The sequence below is a fragment of the Callionymus lyra genome, chromosome 14, assembly GCF_982586985.1.
Source record: "Callionymus lyra chromosome 14, fCalLyr1.hap1.1, whole genome shotgun sequence".
Taxonomy (NCBI): domain Eukaryota; kingdom Metazoa; phylum Chordata; class Actinopteri; order Syngnathiformes; family Callionymidae; genus Callionymus; species Callionymus lyra.
The window spans coordinates 15,087,312-15,114,005 of NC_141831.1; the positions used below are offsets into that span (position 1 = coordinate 15,087,312).

At 37.7% G+C, this 26,694-nt stretch overlaps 2 protein-coding genes across 3 annotated transcripts in view; both read right to left on the bottom strand.

Moving 5' to 3' along the window:
• lhfpl7 (LHFPL tetraspan subfamily member 7) overlaps positions 1-11,992 on the bottom strand; it is a 38,465-nt gene extending 26,473 nt beyond the window's left edge. Inside the window, exons 1-2 of the mRNA XM_087807475.1 lie at positions 11,425-11,992; positions 1,667-1,805 (exon numbers count right to left, since the gene is read on the bottom strand). Coding sequence (XP_087663601.1) covers positions 1,667-1,805; positions 11,425-11,835 — 550 coding nt within the window. The 5' untranslated portion in view covers positions 11,836-11,992. The remainder of the gene's footprint in view (positions 1-1,666; positions 1,806-11,424) is intronic.
• Positions 11,993-13,159: 1,167 nt separating this feature from the next.
• On the bottom strand, positions 13,160-26,558 carry akap10 (A-kinase anchoring protein 10). Of its 2 annotated transcripts, none has more exons than XM_087807471.1 (15): positions 26,366-26,558; positions 24,039-24,086; positions 23,128-23,313; positions 20,776-21,249; positions 19,770-19,868; positions 19,585-19,669; positions 18,587-18,710; positions 17,371-17,507; positions 17,146-17,290; positions 16,127-16,288; positions 15,899-16,008; positions 15,266-15,345; positions 15,124-15,176; positions 14,136-14,228; positions 13,160-13,991 (listed from the first exon to the last, which is right to left on the bottom strand). In XM_087807471.1, exons 1-15 carry the CDS (start codon positions 26,385-26,387, stop codon positions 13,986-13,988), a joined length of 1,824 nt encoding a protein of 607 aa, XP_087663597.1. In that variant the 5' UTR covers positions 26,388-26,558; the 3' UTR covers positions 13,160-13,985. The 2 variants fall into 2 exon arrangements, with proteins under 2 accessions (XP_087663597.1, XP_087663596.1); XM_087807470.1 differs by having other exon boundaries at positions 15,266-15,348.
• Positions 26,559-26,694: the final 136 nt, after the last annotated feature.

Genomic DNA, 26,694 nt, shown 5'->3' on the forward strand with positions numbered 1-26,694 from the left:
AGGTGAACACTCGTCTCTTCACCATAGATGTTTTCCTACATCCAGAGGGATTCACAGTCTGTGTTCATTAGCCACCAGCTAATGCTAACAATTGACTGTGTTTATTAGCCACCAGTTAATGCTAACAATTGACTGTGTTCATTAGCCACCAGGTAATGCTAACCATTGACTGCGTTCATAAGCCACCAGGTAATGCTAAACATTGACTGTGTTAATTAGCCACCAGCTAATGATAAAGATTGACTGTGTTTATTAGCCAACAGCTAATGCTAACGATTGACTGAGTTCATTAGCCACCAGCTAATGCTAACCATTGATGTGTTCATTACTCATTAGCTAATGCTAACCATTTACTTTGTTCATTAGTCACCAGCTAATGCTAACCATTGACTGCGTTCATTAGCCACCAGCTAATGCTAACAATGAACTCTGTTCATTAGCCACCAGCTAATGCTTACCATTGACTCTGTTCATTAGCCACCAGCTAATGCTTACCATTGACTGTGTTCATTAGCCACCAGCTAATGCTAACCATTGATTGTGTTTATTAGCCACCAGTTAATGCTAACAATTGACTGCGTTCATTAGCCACCAGTTAATGATAATATTGACTGTGTTCGTTAGCCACCAGCTAATGGTAACCATTGACTGTGTTCTTTAGCCACCAGCTAATGCTAATGATTGACTGTGTTCATTAGCCACCAGGTAATGCTAACCATTGACTGTGTTCATTAGCCACCAGCTAATGCTAACGATGGCTGTGTCCATTAGCCACCAGGTAATGCTAACCATTGACTGTGTTCATTAGTCACCAGCTAATATTAACGATTGACTGTGTTCATTAGTCACCAGCTAATGTTAACGATTGACTGTGTTCATTAGCCACCAGGTAATGCTAACCATTGACTGTGTTCATAAGCCACCAGGTAATGCTAAACATTGACTGTGTTCTTTAGCCACCAGCTAATGCTAATGATTGACTGTGTTCATTAGCCACCAGGCAATGCTAACCATTGACTGTGTTCATTAGCCACCAGCTAATGCTAACAATGAACTCTGTTCATTAGCCACCAGCTAATGCTTACCATTGACTCTGTTCATTAGCCACCAGCTAATGCTTACCATTGACTGTGTTCATTAGCCACCAGCTAATGCTAACCATTGACTGTGTTTATTAGCCACCAGTTAATGCTAACAATTGACTGCGTTCATTAGCCACCAGTTAATGATAATATTGACTGTGTTCATTAGCCACCAGCTAATGGTAACCATTGACTGTGTTCTTTAGCCACCAGCTAATGCTAATGATTGACTGTGTTCATTAGCCACCAGGTAATGCTACCCATTGACTGTGTTCATTAGCCACCAGCTAATGCTAACGATGGCTGTGTCCATTAGCCACCAGGTAATGCTAACCATTGACTGTGTTCATTAGTCAACAGCTAATGTTAACGATTGACTGTGTTTATTAGCCAACAGCTAATGCTAACGATGGCGGTGTCCATTAGCCACCAGGTAATGCTAAACATTGACTGTGTTTATCATCCAACAGCTAATGCTAACAATTGACTGTGTTCATTAGCCACTAGCTAATGTTAATGATTGATTGTGTTCATTAGTCACCAGCTAATGCTAACGGTTGTGCAGTCAGTGTTTTTCTCCCTACCTGAAGCCATCTGCATGTAACCAGCCAAGGTGCAGATCCTGCGCTCACATCCTCCACTGGGCAGGAAGATGGTGATAATGGCCAACACTGAGCTGACGGCCAGCAGAGCACAGCCTCCTGAGCAGAGCACGGCACTGGCCTGAGAGGAACACAAACATAAATGTGATCAGGCATCGGAGAGACCAAATAAATATTGTCATAAATTCAACTTCAACATGCTGGCATTACATGATAAAAGTAAAAAGATGGACGCTCTCGTTGGGGATTATTCAACCACAATTTCAAAATTGTAAATTACATTACATGTAATTATAATGTAATTACTAATTACATTTGGAAACACACCATCAGAAAATAAAGATTTTTTTAACATCATTTTTTATTCCATGAGCAGGAAGTACGTATACATTTCTTACATTTAATTACTTTATTTCAATTGATTCCAATAATGTATATATTACAAGTAATTACAATGTATTTACTAATAACATTTGGAATCACACCATCAGAAAATAAAGATATTTATATATCAATATTAATTCCGTGAGCAGGAACGTATGTTTATATTTCTTACATTGAATTACTTTATTTCAGAACATATTTGATTATGTATTGTTAAATTTAATTACAGTATAATTACCAAAGACTCTCGACGAAGTCGTAACTGCTTTTATTTGTTTCGAAACCAAACTATCAGCTTTAAAAAGTTGCTGGAGTCGACTGTATCCTCTCATCCTCAGTCATCGCCAGGATCTCACCGGATTTCAATAATACTTTAGCTTTAGCTTTAATTTACATGTTAATTTTACTTATATATAGATATAGATATATTTATAGATATATATTATGAATTAAAAAAAGATTGCGATACAGTATCTTGAAAAAGAGGTACTGCGATATTAAAGAGTATAAATATTATCTTACACTCCTAGTGATGCATGACTAGTTTTACTAGTTTACTAAAAATATAAGTAAAAAACATAAAAAGAGTAAAACACAAACTCCACATGTATCCATCGTGTTGCAGAAAAACCAGCCCGGGGTTTAATCATTGTTATGACGAGATGTATTTGTATGTACTTATCGTGTACTCTTGGTCTCGGTATTTAACTTGAAGAATACCGACTAGGTGGTACAGTAGGAGCTACTGGTCCATATGAAATGATTATTTTCATTAAATTAACGGCATTATAAGGGATGATACATGTCTGGAAATCCAGTCGCTCAGAAACCCTGCAGCTGCTGCGAGTGATAAAGGGAGCGTCGGCCGCAGTCGCCATTACTTCCGATCACATTAAGCAGGAGGAGATGATGCTCAGCAGACCCACCAAGTTTAATTGTCTCTTATATTGCAGCTACGAGGTGGAGACACGTCTGGTTTAGGACCTGGTTGACCTTGAACACCCGAGTTAAAGAGTGGAACTTTTGAGATAAATATATTTTAAAATAAATGGGATTAGAATATCAAACTCTATGTGTAAATAATAACATTTATTTTGAAAATATTCATAGTTTTTTTAATTCACTATAACATTTTTTTGGCTCTATTATAAAAATATTTTAGATTTAATTTAAAAGGCAACAAATTAAGAAATATTTGGTTTTGGAAATTTATTTTTGAATTATTGGAATTATTCTATCGAACTCTATGTGTAAAATAATCATTCATTTTGAAGAGACTTATATATATGTATACACGTATATATTCTGTAAAGAAAAAAAATGTGGGTAAAATAGTAGCGTTATATTGAATTAAAAATGGCTACTTATTTAAGAAAAAAAGAACATTTAATTTTGCCATTTTAATAATTTTTTTATTATTGAAATAAGAAAAGTAAACTGTTGGTATAAAAAAGGTTATTAATTTGTAAAATACTTGTAGCCTTTAAAATTTTATATAGAAATTTTCCACAAAAAACTTTTTTATTTTTTTAAGGGAATTAGAATATCAAACTCTTTGTATATATATATTAATATATATTCAATATAGAAATGTCGTCATTATCGTACCAATATTTTTTTACTATTAAAGTAAAGCGACAATTACTATTTAAAATAAAATATCTGATGAAAATTTGTGCTGTATAAATTTGTATATAAAAACCCCAAATGTAACGTTTCAGTATAGCAATTATTACATTTCGTAATAGCGTATATATATATATATATTTATATATATATTTAAATATACATATGTATTTACATATATATATATATTATAATATATTAAATTTCGTTTATGTTTATGTATATGTCACAGTAGAGACTGGAATCCAGTAGAGTTATGGACTCTACTGGATTCCAGTCTCTGCTGTGACATATACATAAACATATTTATATATATAAAATGTATATGCATATGCATATGTATAAGTGTATGTACTAACAACAATATTCAGGTGAAGAACAGAAGTGTCTCAAACACCTGCTAAATGAAAGACGATCCACAGCTGCAGGAAGACGACACCAGTGTTATCCCAGGTGAGCGTTGAAGCCTCAGGTGAAGACAGAGACTGACTCAGGAGGAAGGAAAAAAAAAAGTCTATTTTTGTAACTTTGTTCTGCGAGAAAATATCTCCATTACGAAGAGTCTCATGCGAGGAGCAGCCGCTGAGAAAATAATAATTCCCCGATGATGAAGCTGAAGATCACGAACAACGTCGTCATCCACGAATGAATATGCATTTGAAATTCTTTCCTCTCGTTCAGTGAGATCAACAGATCTTCCCTGAGACGAGAAGATCAGACGGATGGTCCTGAAGACCTCCGCGTGAGATCCTGGTCCGATTATTCATCCCTCATAATAGGCTGTGGTCGAGGCGATGGAAGCCGCCGGCGAAGTTTCTGCTTTCTCTCCTCCTCACAAAGTGATTGAATTATAGAGCAACTGATACTTTTCAGTCTCGCCATCTTCCCCCCCTCCTCCTCCATCTTCTATTATTCTTTCACAAGAAAAGCAGGAGTGGAATTTGTCTTGTTTTTGGGGCTTTGAACACACAAAAACAAAAAGAACTCAATTGAAATTCAGGGCGGACCAACAAGAGCGCTGGAGAGACTGAAAGCTAGAATAAAGGGTAGTTTGGCAGAGAAAACAAACGCAGAAGTAGAAGATAAATCGATCGTTTTGCATCAGTGAGGAGACGGAGCGGGTTGAGGTGAGCAGATGTCGTTCCTTGTGTTGGAAATAATGAGCTGAAAAAAAGCCTTTAAGCCAAAAAGAAGTTGGTGTCGTTTGTTATCCGGCGCTTGGTCTGTCAGCAGGTGAACACAAAGTAAACAAGCTGATTTTTCTAAAAAAAAAAAAAACCTCTGTTAAGAAACAATCTCTTCTTGTGTTTCCACCCAGGAACAGTGAGAGGCGAGAGGCTGTTATTGGATAATTGCACGACGTATTCAGGCCAACGAGAGATGAATCTCCTGCGACTTCCTGCTGCTGCTGCTGCTGCTGCTCCGGGATTTATCAACAACCACCTCCGACCGTCACCAACGCATGAATCAAGACAACACATCTAAATATTGGTTCGCTTAAGATGATTGGATCTGTCAATCACTCCTAAACTCCTCCCTCTTTACACAACTTGCCACAACTTGTAAGTGAAGCGACAACTTGTAAGTGAGGTGACAACTTGTAAGTGAAGCGACAACTTGTAAGTGAGGTGACAACTTGTAAGTGAAGCGACAACTTGTAAGTGAGGTGACAACTTGTAAGTGAAGCGACAACTTGTAAGTGAGGTGACAACTTGTAAGTGAAGCGACAACTTGTAAGTGAGGTGACAACTTGTAAGTGAAGCGACAACTTGTAAGTGAGGTGACAACTTGTAAGTGAAGCGACAACTTGTAAGTGAGGTGACAACTTGTAAGTGAAGCGACAACTTGTAAGTGAGGTGAAAACTTGTAAGTGAAGCGACAACTTGTAAGTGAGGTGACAACTTGTACGTGAAGCGACAACTTGTAAGTGAGGTGACAACTTGTAAGTGAAGCGACAACTTGTAAGTGAAGCGACAACTTGTAAGTGAAGCGACAACTTGAAAGTGAGGTGACAACTTGTAAGTGAAGCAACAAGTTGTAAGTGAAGCGACAAGTTGTAAGTGAAGCGACAACTTTTAAGTGAAGCGACAAGTTGTAAGTGAAGCGACAACTTGTAAGTGAAGCGACAACTTGCAGGTAAAGCGACAACTTGCAAGTGAAGCGACAACTTGCAAGTGAGGTGACAACTTGTAAGTGAAGCGACAACTTGAAAGTGAGGTGACAACTTGTAAGTGAAGCGACAACTTGAAAGTGAAGCGACAACTTGTAAGTGAAGCGACAACTTGTAGGTGAAGCGACAACTTGTAAGTGAAGTGACAACTTGTAAGTGAAGTGACAACTTGTAAGTGAAGTTACAACTTGCAAGTAAAGCGACAACTTGCAAGTGAAGCGACAACTTGTAAGTGAAGCGACAACTTGAAAGTGAGGTGACAACTTGTAAGTGAAGCAACAAGTTGTAAGTGAAGCGACAAGTTGTAAGTGAAGCGACAACTTTTAAGTGAAGCGACAAGTTGTAAGTGAAGCGATAACTTGTAAGTGAAGCGACAACTTGCAGGTAAAGCGACAACTTGCAAGTGAAGCGACAACTTGCAAGTGAGGTGACAACTTGTAAGTGAAGCGACAACTTGAAAGTGAGGTGACAACTTGTAAGTGAAGCGACAACTTGAAAGTGAAGCGACAACTTGTAAGTGAAGCGACAACTTGTAGGTGAAGCGACAACTTGTAAGTGAAGTGACAACTTGTAAGTGAAGTGACAACTTGTAAGTGAAGTTACAACTTGCAAGTAAAGCGACAACTTGCAAGTGAAGCGACAACTTGTAAGAGAAGCGACAACTTGTAAGTGAAGCAACAACTTGTAAGTGAAGCGACAACTTGTAAGTGAAGCGACAACTTGTAAGTGAAGAGACAACTTGTAAGTGAATCAACAACTTGTAAGTGAAGCGACAACTTGTGAGTGAAGCGACAACTCTTAAGTGAAGCGACAACTCTTAAGTGAAGCGACAATTTGTAAGTGAAGCGACAATTTGTAAGTGAAGCGACAACTTGTAAGTGAAGCGACAACTTGTAAGTTAAGCAACAACTTGTAAGTTAAGCGACAACTTGTAAGTGAAGCGACAACTTGTAAGTGAAATAACAACAGTAGTCAGTCAGCAGTCATTACGTCCTCCGCAGCTAGGCAAGTTACAATGCTAGCGATGCTAAGCTAACAAAAACAACATAACTACAATGGCTAAATTGTCAATATAGATATTAAACATCACTGTATGTAGTGTATATTTTATTTGTTTTATAATTTGATTACATTTTTTATAATCATCACGATCATCTTCATCATCATCTTCATCATTATCTTCATTATCTTCATCATTATCTTCATCATCTTCATCAGCATCATTATCTTCATCTTCATCATCATTATCTTAATCATCATCATCATTATCTTCTTCTTCTTCTTCTTCTTCTTCATCTTCATCTTCATCTTCATCTTCATCTTCATCTTCATCATCATTATCTTCATCATCATCATCATCTTCCTCTTCATCATTATCTTCATCTTCATCTTCATCTTCACCATCTTCATCTTCATTTTAATCATCTACATCTTCATCATGATCATCATCATCATCATCATCTTCATCCTTATCTTCATCATCATCAACATCATCTTCATCATCTTCATCTTCACCATCATCATCATGATCATCTTCATCTTCATCATCATCTTCATCTTCATCTTCATCATCATCATCATCTTCACCATCATCATCTTCATCTTCATCTTCATCTTCATCTTCATCTTCATCTTCATCTTCATCTTCATCTTCATCATCATCTTCATCACTCCGTCATAAAGAAGTTTAACAAATCATCTTAACATGATCTCCTGCACCTGAAGTGTGGACATGAAAGTGAAAACTCTTTACGGTATCAAAGTACGAACCCTGTGGCTCCGTCTTCTCGCTCACAACCTGCTCCTGCATTAATGTATGATGGCGTCGCTCCAGAGAGCAGCTTCCATAATTCATCACACTGTAGCGTAGCTGCTGCTGCTCCGTATCTGCTTCATTCCATCAGCGAGTCAGACGCGTGTTAAACACAGTACGACGACCTCCACGACCTCCCGTCAGACACAACACTGACGACGCAGCATTTATCCGTCGGTCATCATTTCATCGCGTTGTTTTCCTCGTACTTTCTACTTCCTGAAAATACTAACACGTGTTTTCTTTTCATGGTGAAGGTACTTCATTAAAGTGGCACTTTTTACTATTGGATATTGAACAGATTTGTTTCTGGCTCCCCCCACTGTTCGAACCGAGTAATTGCAAAAGTGGAAATGGTGTAAAAAAAAAAAAATCATTTAATTCCCAATAGAATTAGAAAATAATGAATTGAAATAATGAGTTTATAAGTCGACAAGTTCAACTCAATTAAAATTCAAGGTTATAATGAAAAAAAGCTTTTAATGGAAACACTTTATTGACCCGAGACAAAAGAATGTGATACATTTGTGCAAGAGTGTGTGTGTGTGTGTGTGTGTGTGTGTGTGTGTGTGTGCACATACACATGCACACACAAAGACACAGTCACGAACACAAACAGACACACACAACACATACACGTGCATACACTCACGCACACACACATATGCAAAAAAACAACCAGGAACACATATACACACACACACATACAACACACACGCCCATGCACAAACACACTTAACACACACAGACCTACACAACCCACACAGACAAACACATGTGCATAAACGCACACACATAAACACATGCACAGACACACGCCCACACAGACACAAACAACACACACATACACAAACATGAAAACAAACCACCAAGCACACGTATTACACACACATAGACAGACACACGCCCATGCACAAACACACTCAACACACACAGACGTACACAACATACGACACCCATATCACACATGGACACACCCAGGCACAACGGACCCACTAACACACACAGACATACACAACACACGGACAAACAAAGACATACGCAGACATAAACAAGATACACAGACATTCATAGACATACACAACAGACACACAAAACACACAGACACAGACAGACATAAACAACAGACACAAACAGACATACACAACACACACAAACACACACAGACCCAATAACACAGTTAGAACATATAAATAGATAGAATTATATGCAACAAAGCACTGTGACGGAGCAGACCCCTGCCAAGCATCTTATCAGGTCATAAAACAAATGATCATTTAATTGTATTGATTTCATTTGTCAACATAGGATGAAAACAAAGTCATGGTTCTTGTAGAAAATCATGTCCCGACACGTTAACCGTAAATGAGACGTTCATCCAGTTAAGTTTGACGAGAGGAAACTTTAATGAATGGACTAATTAACGGGAGCGAGCGAGGACAAAAGTGCAGCCAGACACAGAATTTGATAAACGACTTCTCGTTGAATGACTTGAAAGTATTTCTGGCTTCACTGACTGGTGAAATGACATTTCTTGATGAGTTTATGCGTCATTTGTTCGTCCGTGTCGGCAATTAATGTGAGAGTGAACTTCAGCGCGAACGTCGTTCATTTGCCTTTAGACGCGCAGTTGAAGGATGTTTTGTGTACATTATAGAGGGACACACACATGTACACACACACACACAAACCCATTTATTTATGCACACAAGCATGAACACACATACACGCACTAACACATACACACAAATGTGAACACTCTTAACACAAAAACGCACACTGACACTCACACGCACAGAGAAACATGCATACAACAAAAAGGTACACACACAACAGAAATACACAAACATGCATACACAGACACACATGCAGACATGTACTCACATACAAACACAACACACCGAATAGACAAACACAAAGATACACAGTCACACTAATAGACGAACACACGCACACAACAGACAAACTAACACACACACACACAAATTCCCAAACATTCCCAATACACACGTATGCACAAACACACACATGTGCATACACTCCAACACACAGACATACACAACACACACAGACACACTCATGCACAAACACACACAGACATACATATACATACACTAACAGAAACACACACACACATGCATGCACGTACAGACGCACAACCAGCCACACACAGAGACGCACAAACATGCACAGAGGCATACAGACATACACACACAGACACACAACATACACACACAAAAATCAACACACACACACACACACACAGTGTGTTATGTTTGGATTCTAGAAACTCTTTCATCTCAACAGCATCATTGAACAAACAGATGGAAAAACAAACTCCTGGAATCAAACATCTTCTCACAGCAGATACTAATGTCATCGTCTCACAACAACACACAACCTCTGTCGAGTCACACACACACACGTTGGAGCTGCACACAGTCTCACAACTTGGTTGGTTTTAATAGCTAAATCCAGGTCTGTGGGCCAAATCTGGCCACTCCAGGTCTCTTATGTGGCCCTAATATATAATTGATGGAGCGACAGTATTGTTGATTTAATAGTGAAGATGTTTGGGATATAAATGCAGTTTCGTTACGTGGACACAGGGGGGCGCACTTGAGCAACTATATAACAATTATTATATATTTTTTAATTGTTAATTTAATAAACAAAACACAACTGTTTATAATGAGGTGTGTGTCTGGAGAAAGAGCTGAGCCAAAAGATGAAGCTCAAATCACAAGATCACAGATACAGAAACTCATTCAGACAGACACACACCAACCCATAAAACACACATAAACTACACACCAACACAAACAGACAGCCGAAAATACACATGCACAAAGACATACATGACACACACACACACACAATACACAGATGTACACAACACACACACAACACGAATGCCAACAAAGACACAGACAGACACACACTAACCCATAAAACACACATATACAACAGACCAACACACACAGATGTACAAAACACACACAAAACACCCACATACACACACAAACATCAAAATATACAAAACACAGACACACAAAGTCACACAAAAGGCAAACACACAGAGACATCCACAACACATACACACAGACACACACACAAACACAAAAATATACAAAACACAGACACATACAGCCACACAAAAAGACAAACACACAGAAACATACACAACACATGCATACAGACAATACAACACACACACACAAACGCAAATACAACACGCCTCACAACACACACAGAGAGACACACACAAACAGATACACATCAACAGACAAAAACACATTGACACACACCTACAATACAAGTGCAGACCCACACACTGACAACGGATCAAGACAAACACAGACACACAAAATGAATTCAACAGCAGTGATGACAACACGATTGTTTAACTGGACGATGTCTCTCTGTAGCGTCAGTGGTGGAGAAAAGAGCTGAGCCAAAAGATGAAGCTCAAATAACAAGATCATCTAAAAAAAAAGTTCCATTTCTCTGGACTAAGAGATTATTTGAGGAGCTCCTTCATCCAGGAGACACTCAGAGTAGAACCTCAAGTATATATTAAACATAACAAGTATTTTTAAACCACTTTCAAAGAACACAAATATTAAAGTGCACTTGACGTGACACACTAGTGTGTGTGGGTGTGTGTGTGTGTGTGTGTGTGTGTGTGTGTGTGTGTGTGTGTGTGTGTGTGTGTGTGTGTGTGTGTGTGTGTGTGTGTGTGTGTACCTGCCAGGAGCTGGACGGGATGTCGGTGAAGGTCTTGAGTCCTCCAAAGGTGTAGCAGCGGTACATGAGGTCCGTGGACTCTGAGCAGTGCCACAACAAGCCGAAGCTGACCGAGTCTCTGCTGTGATGATGAAGATGATGCTGAGGATGAAGATGATGAAGATGATGATGATGATGGTGGCTGCTGGTCCTCAGCTGCTCCGCCACGATCCAGGCAGGAGACATGAAGCTGAAGCCACACACGGCCACGAGCGCCGTGGACAGCAGCACCCAGAAGCAGCCCACGCAGCTGAACATGGTGTCGTGGGGCAGAGAGCCCACTTCCACACCCACGACCACCCCGAACTCTTCCTCCTCTTCCTCTTCCTCCTCTTTTTTCGCTTTTCTCTGGCGTCCCAGCAGCGACGGCATCTGGAGCCTCAGCAGCGGCTCCAGGTGTGTCCGCGCGAGGGGACGCGGAGGCGCGTGAGCAGGTGAGGGATGAGCAGGGATGACGTAGACACTCACCTGCGTGCTCGGTGTGTGGCCGCCCGTGCGCGCGTGGATCTGAGAGAGAGTCCACAGAAGCCGGGAGAGTCACTCCTCTCACGTGTGCGCTTTCTCTCTCTCTCTTCCTCCCTCTTTCTCTCTCTCTCTCTCTCTCTCTCTCTCTCTCTCTCTCTCTCTCTCTTCATCTCCAACTGCACTTTGTGCTGCTGACAGGCAGCAACAAGCTGCAAACTTCCGGCAAGTCGTTTCAAAATAATGCACTAAAGTTTGTATTTTTACAAAAATAACTTTTTTTTTTAAATAATGAAAATGCATTAAACTAAAGTAGCTTCAAAAAGAAGGAACCTGTGTTTCTGTTCGCCCTTGTTTAATTAAAATAAATAAATAATAAAGTTTGAATCACGTGACAAAGGTCATCAAATCAAATCACATCAAATATTTATAATAAAACAACTGTTAAAATACGCAGCAATTGAACAGATGAACACGAATTCACCGAATAAATAACTTGCTTTTATTAACCTTTGAATTTAATACTTTCAATACGCCAATTAAAATCGTTCTTTATTTTGAAATGTAGGTTGAGTGTATATACTCAAATATATTAGTCGAGCGTAATGAAAATATTTATAAGATTATTACATTATTTTTTATCTTGATGTTGATAATACAACACCAGTTCTTTGGATTAAACAATTTAGAGTAATATTAATATATGTTTTGATTTGTTTTGATTGTTTCAGTTATGAGTATTTAAAACTGTATTTTCTTATTTTTTATTTGAAAATACACACGTATTTTATTTATTATTATTCAATTTATATATTGTATAAATTGTATTCGGTAAGTATTCACACGTGGATGAAAAGGGAAGTGAACACTTTTCTAGCGGACGTGACGTCAACTACGAGGATGCCATAAATAAGTACTAATAATAATATTATTAAATTATTAATAAGTTAAATAAATCTAAATAAAACTGCGCATAAATAGTATTACTAGCCGCTGATAAATATTACGACCACTGACCTTAACTTACGTTATTTATAAAATTTCCAATTTTCGATTAGTTTTGTTTGCCAAAGTCGATAAAATAACTCTTGAAATAAAACGTTAATTTATGGTTTATGTATGATTTCATGTCGAGTATATATCCAGTTGTACAACACTGCCCCCTCTCGGTGGATAAATATAACACAGATAGGTTCAGCGTATCTCATGAAAACATTGGAAGAACCAAAAGATGTTTTTACAATTTATGCATTTTATTCAAACACAATTTAAATATACTGTAGATTACACGTACATGTCAGAAAACATTAGTGGTACATGGTACCAAGAGTCTTTCCTGGTTCTTATCCACACCGACAGAAGGATGAACAGAAATTTATATTAAAAAGGTTTTAATTCGTCGAGTTCTCCAGACCCTCCTGATTCTTATAAACTGTAAAAGCTATGGCCGACAATAATAATAATAAAAAAAAAAAATCATGTGGGGTAAACAAGGAGCCATATTTATATATATATATTTATATATTTAAACATTTAAAACATCTTCTCCAACACAGCTGGATCAGTTCATATAAACAAAGGAGTTTTTAATGGTTTTCAATTTGAGTAAAGGTGACAAAAAAAAAAAAAAAAAGGTTCTTGCCAGGAGTTCTGCTGGATCCGGAACATTCACACCCTATTCTACAGTAAATGAACCAGCGACAGAGAAGTCCAGCCGAGCTAAAGGAAGAATCACTTCTTTCTTCTAAAACTAGGAATGCTTGATCAAGCGGATGCTGCCACGACGAGAGGTTGTTTTTTTTTTGCTACTTCCAGATACGACACTTCAGCAGCGGGTTTTGTTCTTCGGGAGTGTTTTCTTTAGTCAGGCAGCCATAGATGTACCTTCGCAAAGTAAGAACTTGATGGAGAGAAAATAATGTAACCATGGTAACCTTCGAGTGTTCAAATGCATCACAGATCCAAAACAGTCGCCGTGGTTCGGTGGAGTCGGTGCCGTGTTGCTGCGAAAACCTTTCAGCGCGTTTGGTCCTGTAACCTTCGTGGAGTGAATCTCATCGTCACAACTGCAACATAGAGACCGGGAGTGAGGAGGAGGAGGAGGAGGAGGAGGAGGAGGAGGAGGAGGAGGAGGAGGAGGAGGAGGAGGAGGAGGAGGAGGAGGACGAGGAGGAGGAGGAGGAGACGCACACGCGTGATGGTTTTCCTACCTTGGTGGATTTGACGGGGCTGTCGTGGCTGGACTGGTGAACCACGTCGTTGACGATCATCTTTGCGATCTGCCAGGCCATTTCCTCCTGGGCCTGGTGGACCAAAGTCACGTTTAAAATCTCACAAAAGTGGCCTTTTGACCGTGAGTTACTCTTTTTTAAACTGAAGAAAAGTGTAAATGTTCACGTTGTTTGGAGCATGTTTTACTACAATATTATTTTTAGCAAAACTAATTAAATACTACATTATTTTAGAGATTATTCATGACAAAAATATAAAAACTACCCAATAAAGTTTATTATTATTATTGTTATCATTCATGGAAAACAATTCATGTCAAAAATAATAAAATACTCCATAAAGTGAAAATTATAATTCATGCTAAAGATATATAAAAAAAAAAATTTTTACAATCTAATTTATGCAAAAACGAACTAAATACTTCATGGCGTTTTTTTTATATAATTCATTCTGAAAATAAAAAATACTCTGTAAAGTTTTTTTTATTTTATATATATATATATATATATATATATGCACACACACATCATTCATGCCGAAAATATTAAAATACTACATAAAGTTTTTTTTTAATTTATTTTTTTTATATCATTCATTCGGAAAAAAAACAAAACTCTATAAAGTTGATATTTTAAACATTATTACTATTAATGTTAAAAATAATAAAATGCTGTTTTCAAGTTATTTTATTGCTACTGCTGCTTTTGTAAAAATGTTATTCATGCCAAATCCAATAAAATACTAAATCATTTTTTACCAATATAATTAATACCAAAAGTAATAAAATACTCCATAAAGTAACAACATCATTAATTCAGAAAATAATAAAACAACTTAAAGTTTGGTTTTAATAAAATTATTAATGCAATAACCAATTCAATATTCCTTAAACCATCAGTTAAACGGTTGGTGAATGAATCGTACAAAAGGACCAACATCTGAGCCCAGTTCATGGATCAGACTCACCTCATTAGAGTTGCCTTGAACCCATTTCTTCATGGCTTGAGAAAACATGGAGCCTAACAAATTGTAAAAAGACAGACCAGAAGATCAAACCTCTCTGAGGTAGGAAAATGAATAGATAAATAAAAAAGGGAGGGAGTCGTACCTTTGGACTTCTTCACGTCCGGTTCTGGCTCTGCTTCCCTGATAAACTGGCCGAGCTCGTTGACTCTTCCAAAAGTCATCCTTCTGAGCAGAGAGTGCAGGAGAGAGAAGAAGATACGAGTTGACGAGTCAGAGCCTGGATTTATGTCACTTTAGTTTGTCAATAAATCAATCCGACATGCTGACTAGAAAACACACCCAAAAGTTAATATATTTTTAAAGATTTAACCATCAATTATTTCCCAAAACAAGAAAATATCTAAATAATTCAAGTGTTGATGAGAAGAACAGCAGCTTTTTCAAATGGAAAACATGGAAAAAGGCTAAAATTTTAAAAGTTAAAAACTGTCTGGGACGATGTGTACTTCCAAGTGCACTCATTTATGTAATGAATAACCCGATATAAGACCATAAAGGTCGACCTTTGTCCCAATTTTCTAGATTAAAGGAAAGTCTCGAATGTTGTGATTAGACCCGAGTCAGTCGAGGAACTTTTATACAATTAAAAAATCCAAATAATAACCTTTATTTCCCTTAAAACAGCTGTCAATTAAAAAATGGGAACTGTCGTTTGTAAGAACCAATCAAATTCTCCGATTGCATGTGTGGTGTGGTCATGTGACCCGTCACTCACCCAGCATACGGCCGCTGGTACAAAGATTCCGGGTCCAGACTGGTGGCGTCCACCGTTATCGCCTCATCAAAGTTCTTCAATATCTTTATGAGCGTCTTTCTGGCTCCGGCCTTGAAGAGAAAATGTTTTTTTTTTAAAAACTCTGCACCGTGCACCGGGGAGCGTGACGACCATTTGATACGACAAATGCCCTTCGAAATGTCACGAGGCGCAGGGGTCAGAGGTCACCTGCGTCTGAGGGCCGTCGCTGACATTTGAGTTGGAGCGGTCGCCGTCCGCAGGTCCTCCGGCGGAGTTGACGTTCACGAACTCGTCCGCCCGTACAGAGTTGATGAGGTCACTTAGGTATTTGTAGTAAAGGTTACTGGACAAGAAGCCCGGCATGTACACCTGGAAAAATACTTCATATTAATACAACGGCTTCTGTTGGTGGACAGAACTACACACATGAAAACATAGTTTATTCCACTTGATTACAGAGACGCACAACTCTGCTCTGTTGACATATTAAGTCTGAATAAAGCTCAAGATTGTTTTGAGCGTCAAAATAAACATAATTGGTCAAGTGACTGAGTACTAGAGGAGGCACACAGAAATCAACAACTATCAACTGTTGTTATGATGTGGACAAACATAGATCAATCAGAAATCTCATCATTTTAATTGTCAAACAAAATTATCTGGTGGTCAACAGTGCGAGTCATGTGCACACGCCCACTACAGGCCTGGCATGTGTACTACATCAAATTCCTGTTAGTAACTAATGTACCCTTGTACCCTGTACTTGTACCCTGCCTGGCTCAATACGCAAAAACTTTGTTTTTTTAATTATCTAAATGTAGAAATATGCTTCAACTTCTCAGGTCAAAACTACTTATAACAATATAAAAAGGTCTATTTAATCAGCAACAGTTAATGGATGATATCTCTGCTCTGCTCTCACCACAGATCACAATGTCATCTGCAAACATCATCGTCCCTGATGTAGTCCCACCTCCACCTCCAACTTCTCTGTCACTCAAGACTTCCTCATACAGTACCATAGTTCTTCTCTCTGTAACTGTCATAGGCTTTTTCCAGATCTACAAAGACCCGATGCAGCTCCCTCTGACCTTCTCTGTGTTTCTCTACCAACATTCCTAAAGCAAATACTGGATCCTCAATATGTTTTTAAACTATAATGTGTTTTTATTTTCACCCACAGCGAAGGTTTCTATTAGTCTTTGTGAGTAACACGTGACTCTGACCTTCTCCATGGTGGTCCAGGCCTGTCTGAGTGGAGTGGTGAAGCAGTCCGGGAGAGGACCACCTTCTCTGCAAATGTTGGACTCGATCTCCATCCGGACCGAGTCGCCGAATCCAAGAGGGTTTGTGGCCTGGAGAGAAAAATACCTGAAAAAAAAAAAAAAGAAAACAGTCAGACTCAAGATAAACCTTCAGGAGAGTCGACGACTTCAACGACGAAGACTCACTTGTCATAGAGAATCATGGCATCGTTCTGGGCCTCCTGACCATCGTACTGGCCCTTCTTAGCAGCCAGCTGGTTCTGGAAATTATCGGCCGCCAGCCAGAACTGCAGCACATTCATGGCCTCCTCCTTCTCCATGTACTGGAAACACGCATTGAAACATAAATAATTAATAAAGCTGTTTTTATTCAAAACGAGCCAATAAATATCTCATTTATTCAATGTGTATTAGTATTTAACATGTGATGAACAAACTCAACCTTCCCTTTCCTTCTTTTAACTTCCTCAAAGTATATTCTTAACATTTGCAGTTGTCCTAATACGTTAGAAAGGACTGTCGGGCCTGGTTCTTTTGAGGTTTCTGCCTGGCTAGAAGCAGTTTTTCCTTGGCACATAACTCGCTCTATATGGGGCACTAGATCTGCACTGCTTGTGAAGAGAAAGAACTGGAAGATTAACTAAATTAAATCAGTGATATTAGAAGGAGAAGTTTGAATAAAAGAGGAAACCTTTATTAAAATGTGTTAAACAATGGGGTGCAGAGCTGCCAGTTAAAAATAATACAAATGAAGAGTTGTTTAATGTGGAATATGTCTTTTTATTTGCTATTATTTTATCAGCAATTTATTTTCAATAAATTAATGTTATTGTTTGTCTACTGTTAATGTAAATATTTTTTATCAGAATGTGAAAAATCAATGCAAAAAACACCCGGGGAAATGATAATTATACTTAAAGGCCTAATATATCTTAATCAAAACTATATTTGACGTCTTCTATCAAACACTCCTTTCTTTCCTTCGACATCATTTTTTACTGTTAATAAAAGTCTGTGTATTTGTGACATCAATAACCAATGTTTATTTTCTAATCTTAAACATTGGCATCTTTATAAGGTAATGATATCAACTTAATTTACTTTTATTTAAGCAAATCGTCCGACACATGCTCTCGGTCACTGATGAAGTTATGTCATTAAATTAATATTTAAAAAAGGAATGCAGCAGATAAAAGACATTGAGGAATGATAAGTAAAGTGCGGGGTTGGTAAGAGGAAGTCAAAAATAACTTTATCATTTCATCTGCAGGTGTCAAATTCCATTTTAATCAAACACATTTCGAAAGAGCCCGGCAGTCTCGAGTGAAGGCGTGTCCAGATACGGTTCCTAACAACACCACAGTTGAGGGTCAAACGTCCGAGCGAGCTCGTCCTCACTCACCTCCGAGAAGTAGAAGAGCGCCGACTCGCAGAACAGGATGTCCGCCAGGAACACCGAGCCACTCGTCAACACTTCGATCTGGTATTTACAGAAATGATGGCTCCGCAGGAACTCACTAAAGTGCCTGGAGACACAAGAGAGCAGATGGTGGATGACGACAACTCCACACACACACACTTGCACGTCTTCTCCTTTCATTCCTGTTTTACATGTTAAATTAACACCATCTTGAGGCTCAGCAGGGAATATCAAGCAGAAAGAAGCTTGTTAGAGGAGAAGAAAGAGCACTTGGTCGGACACAACTTCATTTTTTCCTATATTCAGAGAGTGGAGAGTGATGCAACATGATGCAAAGTAGAGGTTCGTTTTTTTAGCTGAAATATATTTGACACAAAAGAGTAATGCACCCAAAAAGAACCACAACGCTGGTTACACAACGATCACTACAGAGTGGCATCACCTACTGTACACTCGAGCAAGAATTCTGACCCGCTCTAGTAGAAGAACTCACATTGTCCCCGATCCTTAAAACTCTTCACTGGCTTCCAGTTTCTTTCATGATACATTTTAAAATTCTCGTAATTACTTTCAGAAAAAGAAAAAGGAATAAGATGGTAATTAGATATTATTAAAAACAGTTTGGTAAATATTAAATTAGTTTGAACCCCGACCGAGAGTGCTAGAGATTTATGGCCCCTGTAGTGATTGAGTTTGACCCCCCTGATCTAAGTAGTCATTTACAGTGAATAAGACATTTAATTTAATATTATTTCAGTCAGTCTTTGGTAAATTTAAATTTTTTAATTATAATTTATTCCTATTTTTAAGTTGAATTTTCTCTGAAAGCCAACAAAAATGTACTCAAAATATATAGCATTACTAACTAAACGATTGCTTTTGTGAACGAAATAGTCTTTAAAACAGCGTGTCGGACATGCAGGCCTTGCGGAGCAACATTTTTAACATTCTTAAAAGTGACGTCATAACCATCAACTCACTGTTCTTCCAGGATGCTGGAGACGACGGCCTGTGCGACGACAAAGCAGTTCGGGTCGACCATCCCGTCCTCGCCACATATTTTCGCTTTGAGGAAATAAAAAGAGTTTCCTGTATTATTAGCACTCATGATCTTCACAGAGAGTTTTTTAAAACATGCAGCCACTGTTTTGTCCGTGCAACTCACCAACTATGTCGGTCCTATACTGCTCAGTGATGGGGATGGGATTTAAGGCGTCTGGAGAGATATACTTGGTGAAAATGGTGACGGCGTCTTTCTCTATACCTGGAAACAAGAAATATGGAATTCAAACTTTCTGGTCAATACATTTGTTGAGGTGTTTGAACTGATAACAAAATATTCCGATTCATTATCATGTTGGAAAAAGCAGATATAAAGCTAAAGATGGAGATTAATCAAAACGAGACTAAAAGTATTTCATAAAAATCATCTAAAAAGATCTAATATATTTACGTTGTTTTAAAAAAGATAATTTATTTTTTACTTTTTAAACATTTGAATATGCTTTCATTGCATCAGATTTAAACAGGCAGGCGTGATGCGTTCAATAACAAAGGAACTGTTATGGTGCGTTCAATGTTTGACATATAGAATTCACGTAAAATTAAAATGTACCTAATAAACAAACAAATAAGAAAACAGTGTTTAAGCCGGAACGAAAACAAAGTATTCTTATCTGGTCAACTCAGAGTGTCCTCAAGTTTCTTTCTGTGTCATTTAATCTATGTTGCAGATTATGTATAAATGTCTCTGATGGTAAACAATTGTATTATTTACCTCAATAAAGAGCTTTGTTTGAGGATTTTTGTTAATTTGTCTTTGTTTTATTGCTGTGTTTTTAGAGGGGAATATATTTTATTTAAAATTGTTTATTATAAAATGATGTCACTTCACTTCATCTTTTGCATTATATTATATATATATATATATATATATATATATATATTTCAATAAAATCTATGAAAAATTACTGTGTCTGTTAGTATTTTTCATAATTTTTACTTTAGATTTTCCTATTGTCCCTTTTTCTTTTGGCTTAAATGTCCCCTCATAACAATACAGTAATCCAATAGTCCAGCCTGGTTTCAAAGGGTTCCACAAACACAGAGGTTGAACTTCTAACCCCCTGATTCTCCAGAGCTGTGTGTGACTGATCGTTTGTTTGACTCACTTTTCATGAGTTTGTCGGACAGTTCTCCAAGGGTGTTGTTCGGCTGCATCTTGATCGGGGTCCCGGTCCTGGACGGCGTTTGTCTGGTGGGAGTCTCCGCTCGAGGCGAGGAGCTGGGTCTGGGGTTTGATTCCGCGAGCGAAGAGTCCCGCAGCTCCGCTAGAGGGCGCTCTCTGCTGGAGTTTGGCGCGTCTGTGGCGAGTTCCGTCGTGTCCTGCCCTTCTGCACCGGCCGGGACGGGCTCGGCCAGAGAGCTGTGTTTGACCGAGTTGAGGCTGTGGGCTCGGACCCTCGACCAGCTGGTGGAGCGGAAACTCTCCGCCTCCAGCCAGAACCGGACCAGGTGCTCGGCGCCGTGCAGTTCCATGAAATGCATGTAGTGCGGGATGGCCACGTTGTCCCGCAGAACTTGCTCCACCGACTTAGAAAGACGACAGCGAGTCTGCTGCGGCTGATAGTTCACACAAGAGTGACCTGCAACAAACAAACAAAAAACACATAATTAAAGCACAAGATAAGATAACAAATAAAACATGATAATAAAAAAACACACGATAATAAAATGATGATAAATAAAACATGATAATAAATAAACACACGATAATAAAATGATGATAAGTAAAACATGATAATAAATAAACACACGATAATAAAATGATAATAAATAAAACACATGATAATAAATAAAAAACATGACAACATAATAAATAAAACACATTAATATAAATAAAACACATGATAACAACATGACAATAATTAAAAAAACACACGATAATAAAATGATAATAAATAAAACACATAATAAATAAACCCATGATAATAAATAAAACACATGATAATAACATGATAATAAATAAACACACAACAAAATTATAATACATAAAACACATGATAAAAAGACGATAATTAACAAAACATAAGACAATAACATGATAATAAATAAAACGCATTATAATAAATAAAACACACGATAATAAAATTATGATAAATAAACACACTATAATAAAATGATAATAAATAAAACACATGATAATAAATAAACACACGATAAAAAAAATTATAATAAATAAAACACATAATAAATAAACACACAATAATAAACAATAAAGTTCTACCTCACCTAAAACACATGATAATAACGCGATAATAAATAAAACACATGATAATTAATAAACACACGATAATAAAATAACAATAAAACATGAGAGAAACGCAACAATAAATAAAACAAATGATAATAACACGATAACACAAACAACACATGATAATAACACGATAATAGATAAAACACATTATAATAACATGATAATAAATAAAACGCATGATAGTAAATAAACACACAATAATAAATGATAATAATTAAAAGACATGATAATAAATAAACACACGATAATAGAATTATAATAAATAAAACGCATAATAAATAAACCACATAATAACGCGACAATAAATAAAAGACATAATAATAAATAAACACACAATAATAAAATGATAATAAATAAAACGCATGATAATAACGTGAGAATAAATAAAACACATGATAATAACATGATAATAAATAAAACACGTAATAATAACACGATAATAAAAAAATAAGAAAAAAGATAATAACATGATAATGAATAAAACACATGAAAACATTCTGGAGGTTAAGGCAGATTTGACTTTAAAAATCATTAGTAAACGAGTGAAGGATTAAAGGAGATTCTAGATCACGTGTCAAACTAGTACATGGACTGCAACTCAATTAAAGTGTGGAATTCTAGACATGACACAACGATCAGTAACGATGTTCTCCCTTCTGTCATATACAGTCTGATCCCCCTCATTGTGTGTCAGGAGGACTCGCGGCCCTGGTTCTTCCTGCTCCAGGTGAGTCACCGCTTCGGCCGATCCGGTCGGTCCAGTCCTGAAGTTTATATTTACCGCCCAACAGTCACACACTCGTCTGTGACCTCAGAATGGAGGGAGGAGCAGCTTCAGGTGAGACAATAAACTGTTTTGTTCGAGAGATGTTCTACCAATCGCACAATTATTGACAACAACACACACTTAATTCAAAACTAGAGGGACTAACACAGATAAAAGATGAAAGATTTCAAACCTTCCAAAAACTAAACCTAAAAAGTATCATCCATTTTTTATAGACTAAAACAGGACAATACAAATTTGTAAAGATTGTTTCTATGGCAACTAAAAATACACACAAAAGTAAGTGTTTTTTAATGAATAAATGACCATTAAATAACATTATACAGTGGAATGTAACATATGCAACAATGGAGGACCATGAAAACATCACTTGTGTGAGGTTGACCGGAGGGTTTGATCAGAAGAAATTGTGGAATTTACCGAGATCGCCGAAGTGCGCCGCCTCCATGTGACTTGGCTGCTTCTTGAGGATGGCGGTGCGTCCGCGCGCGAACGAGTCCATGTTGGCGGAGATGGCGTTGATTGCCACATGACTCGGACCCGACGCCTCCTGGATGGCGTGATGGTTCCGCAGGGCCACGGCTGGCGAGGGAGGACTGGCCGGAGCTGAGAGAAGGATGTGGAGGATGATCGTCAACAACAAGGTTTGAGCTAAAATATATATTTTTAAACAACAAACAAATGTGTTTGTGGTATCCCTTGCGTGGCCTGAAAAATGATAATGTGTTTTTTGGTATCCCTTGTGTGGTCTCTGGGTCAAGATGAGCGACCTCCACCACTGCATATGTATTTATGGAAGCCAGGGAGGTCGTTCACCTTGACTCAAGAGGCCACACAAGGGATACCTCAAACACATTTGTATTCGGGCCACCTTGACCCTGAGCTAACACGAGGGTTAAACACGCCAGTACAAGAAAACTAAGACAATCATTATATTATTTTAAATGTTATCGTGAAACATAAGAGGTTTTACTAATAAAAAAAACATGTTATTTTATTCATTTTAGATAGTTATTATTTAGCAGTAGTGATGTGATGCAAAAAAGTGATCATGTGTCACAGTGCTACTAAAAAAAGATGTTTATTAAATACAAATCTAATGAAAATAAATAATAAAAATAAAATAAATAAATCAGCCGTTGTTTTAATTATTTATTTCAGAGGAAACCTTTCATATTTCAGGTTATAATTAACAATAATAATAATTATCAACGGATTAATATATGATTAAAAAAGGATTCACTTTAGTAAAATCACAATATAAGTGAAAAAATGTTTTACAAATCTATTTATAAACCAAACTTGAACGTTTTATGAATGATTGAACTCACCTTTATTGACCTTGACCTCTGTTAACCTCTCTGGTTCTTTGCTTTTGGCTGAGAAGCAGATCAATGAAGAAATATGAGTTTATAGTTATAATAATAACAACAAAGTCTGACCGATAATCTCTTAATCCATCTTTTCCCCCATTCATGCTGAAGTGAACTTCTGATGTAATTCAAGAACCTTTAGAAACAGTGGATTAAAAAAAAAAAAAAAGGGCAATCGATTTTGAAAGGTTCCATTTTGAAATGTTCTGATCTTGCAAATCTGCTTGTTCAGCACAAACGTAACCCGTCTCCTCCATGACATGAACAGACCACAGTCATCTTCCTGTCTTACACACACACACACACGCATGCACACACACACACACGACTATTTCACAACCCAGCCAACTCCTTGAAAAGTGTTCCTTTTGAAACCGTTGAGTTTGAAACCAGAACAATGAATATAAAAGTGGAAAAGAAAAATCCCGTCAAAGACTAATCCGACTTCTGAGGAAATTCCATGAGAACATTCACTCACAATTTTTAGTAGCTGTGTACATTTCCACTTCTAAAATATACTAATAAAACTTTTAAACATCATTTTACACAGTTTTAACCTACAGCTTCATTTTTTCCCCTGAGTAGAAGAACAGAAAGTGATTAAGTCTGTTATATTTAAAACTAAAGTTTTTAAAATGATCTCAACATACTGCACTTTCCTCACTGAGAACCAGCAAGATTTTCCAGATCTTTATTTATAAAAAACACAAACAAAAGGGATGATTATGATTGCAGTTTTCCTAGATGGTGATTCAAACCTCCACACCTAAGGACTCATCTGTTGATTTTATTGGTAAATATCTGGCTTCACATAAAAACTTTCATTCAAGATTCACATAAACACACTGGTCAGCAAAAAAAAAATCCAGCAAAATGCACTTTGACACACTTGAGCCGAGCCTGGTTTAAACGGCTGATTCTTAAAAGTGGGTCTGGTTCTGCTACAGGTTTCTGCCTGATAAAAGGACACATTTACTCACCACTGTTGCTCATAGGGTTAAGTATTGAAACTGAAATGAAAGTATTGATACTTAAATGTTGTATCTGTAGCAATACTACCCTCAATAATTTAGATGTGCACAAGATGGAACCTCAAAATATGGTCCGAATTGTTCTTGTTTATTTCATTTATTAGAATTTTGCATGAGCTCAGACCTGACATTTTTTGTTATCAACTGTTATTTTTATTATAAATATTTGAAATATTGGGAGACTCAGATGGATACGGACCAGAACATCAGGGTTAAAAGCATGTCTGCTGCCCCAGAACATGAATATTGTTTAATTAAATGCATTTTTATGAATTATTCATAATGTATTTAGATGTAATTTTATTGTAATGCCTCTTGTTTTATTACCATGTATAATGTCCACTGAAAACACTTTAAAAACGATCGGTTAAAATATACTGTGATTGGTCGAGCATCAAGGTCCGTCACTGCATGTCATAAATCCAGGAAGTCTCCACCTCAAAGGAACTCGTTGTATAAACAAAGCGGGGCTCGATTACAGCTGACTGGAAGAGGAGTGAAGCCGTTGTTACGTCATAATATGGACTCCGCTCTCGTAACCTCTCGTTCGCGGAGATTTCTAAAGGGGAAGAACTTTATAAAGTAATAACATGGTCATGATGAGAGACTTACTGCATCTTGGAGAGGAAGACTCAACATTTGAAACATGTGAGTGAGTCAAGAGAGTTGGAGTTCACATTAGTTGCCTTTTAAATAACATTTTATTGAATTTAAAAAAAGGTTATATTGGGTTTTTTAATTTGAAAGAAACGAGAGACAAATTGAAACTTGGCATTTAGGCCAGGAATAGTTATCGTTATGTTTTTTAATACTCTAGTGAACTGCTACCCATAAAATAGTGTTGCCATGAGTGGAATTTTACATATTTCCCCCATAAATCTTGTATATTTTTGGATAACACCGAACAAAATCGACCAATAACAACTTGTATTTTAATCCACTTTGAATGACTAACTAACTAAACGACACGTTGAGGCGCTAACTGTTGTCTGGAAGAGATTAATCTCATTTTTAAGGTGGTTTAAATAGCATTTAAATGACATTATCGAAGGCTCATCCATGACAGTAGCATCTGTTAGCTGCTGTAGCTCAGCAGGCCAGTGCAGGTCAGAGCAGGGAGCACAGTAGCCACAAGCTAAGCTAACGACCTATGACATCTTCCAATGGTGTCCCCCAGACATCCTGGACCCTGGTCTCCTCGCCCCTGTCACCCTGGACCCCCCGCGGACGGTGAAGGCTCCAGAGCCTCCTCACCTTTCCTCTTGAAGAACGACATGACGGGGCTGGACTCTGTGGACGTTCCGTCGGCTCGCTGTCACCATCCCCCGGCTCCACGGCTGCCTTCATCCAAACAGCATCTGTTGCGAGCAGCGAGCAGCGAGTTGCTGACCCGGCGACTTGAATCAGATTCAAAACGTCTCCGGATGAAAAGCGGCCATGTTGTCAATAAACGTCTCACTTCCTGGCTCATGCGGCAGCAGCATTGTGGGAAATGACGTTGCGGGAGGCGGCCGGAAGAGGGCGCTGTTTCGCCAGATCTAATTATGTAACGGATATTGTTTTGCGTTTTTTTAATGAGTACA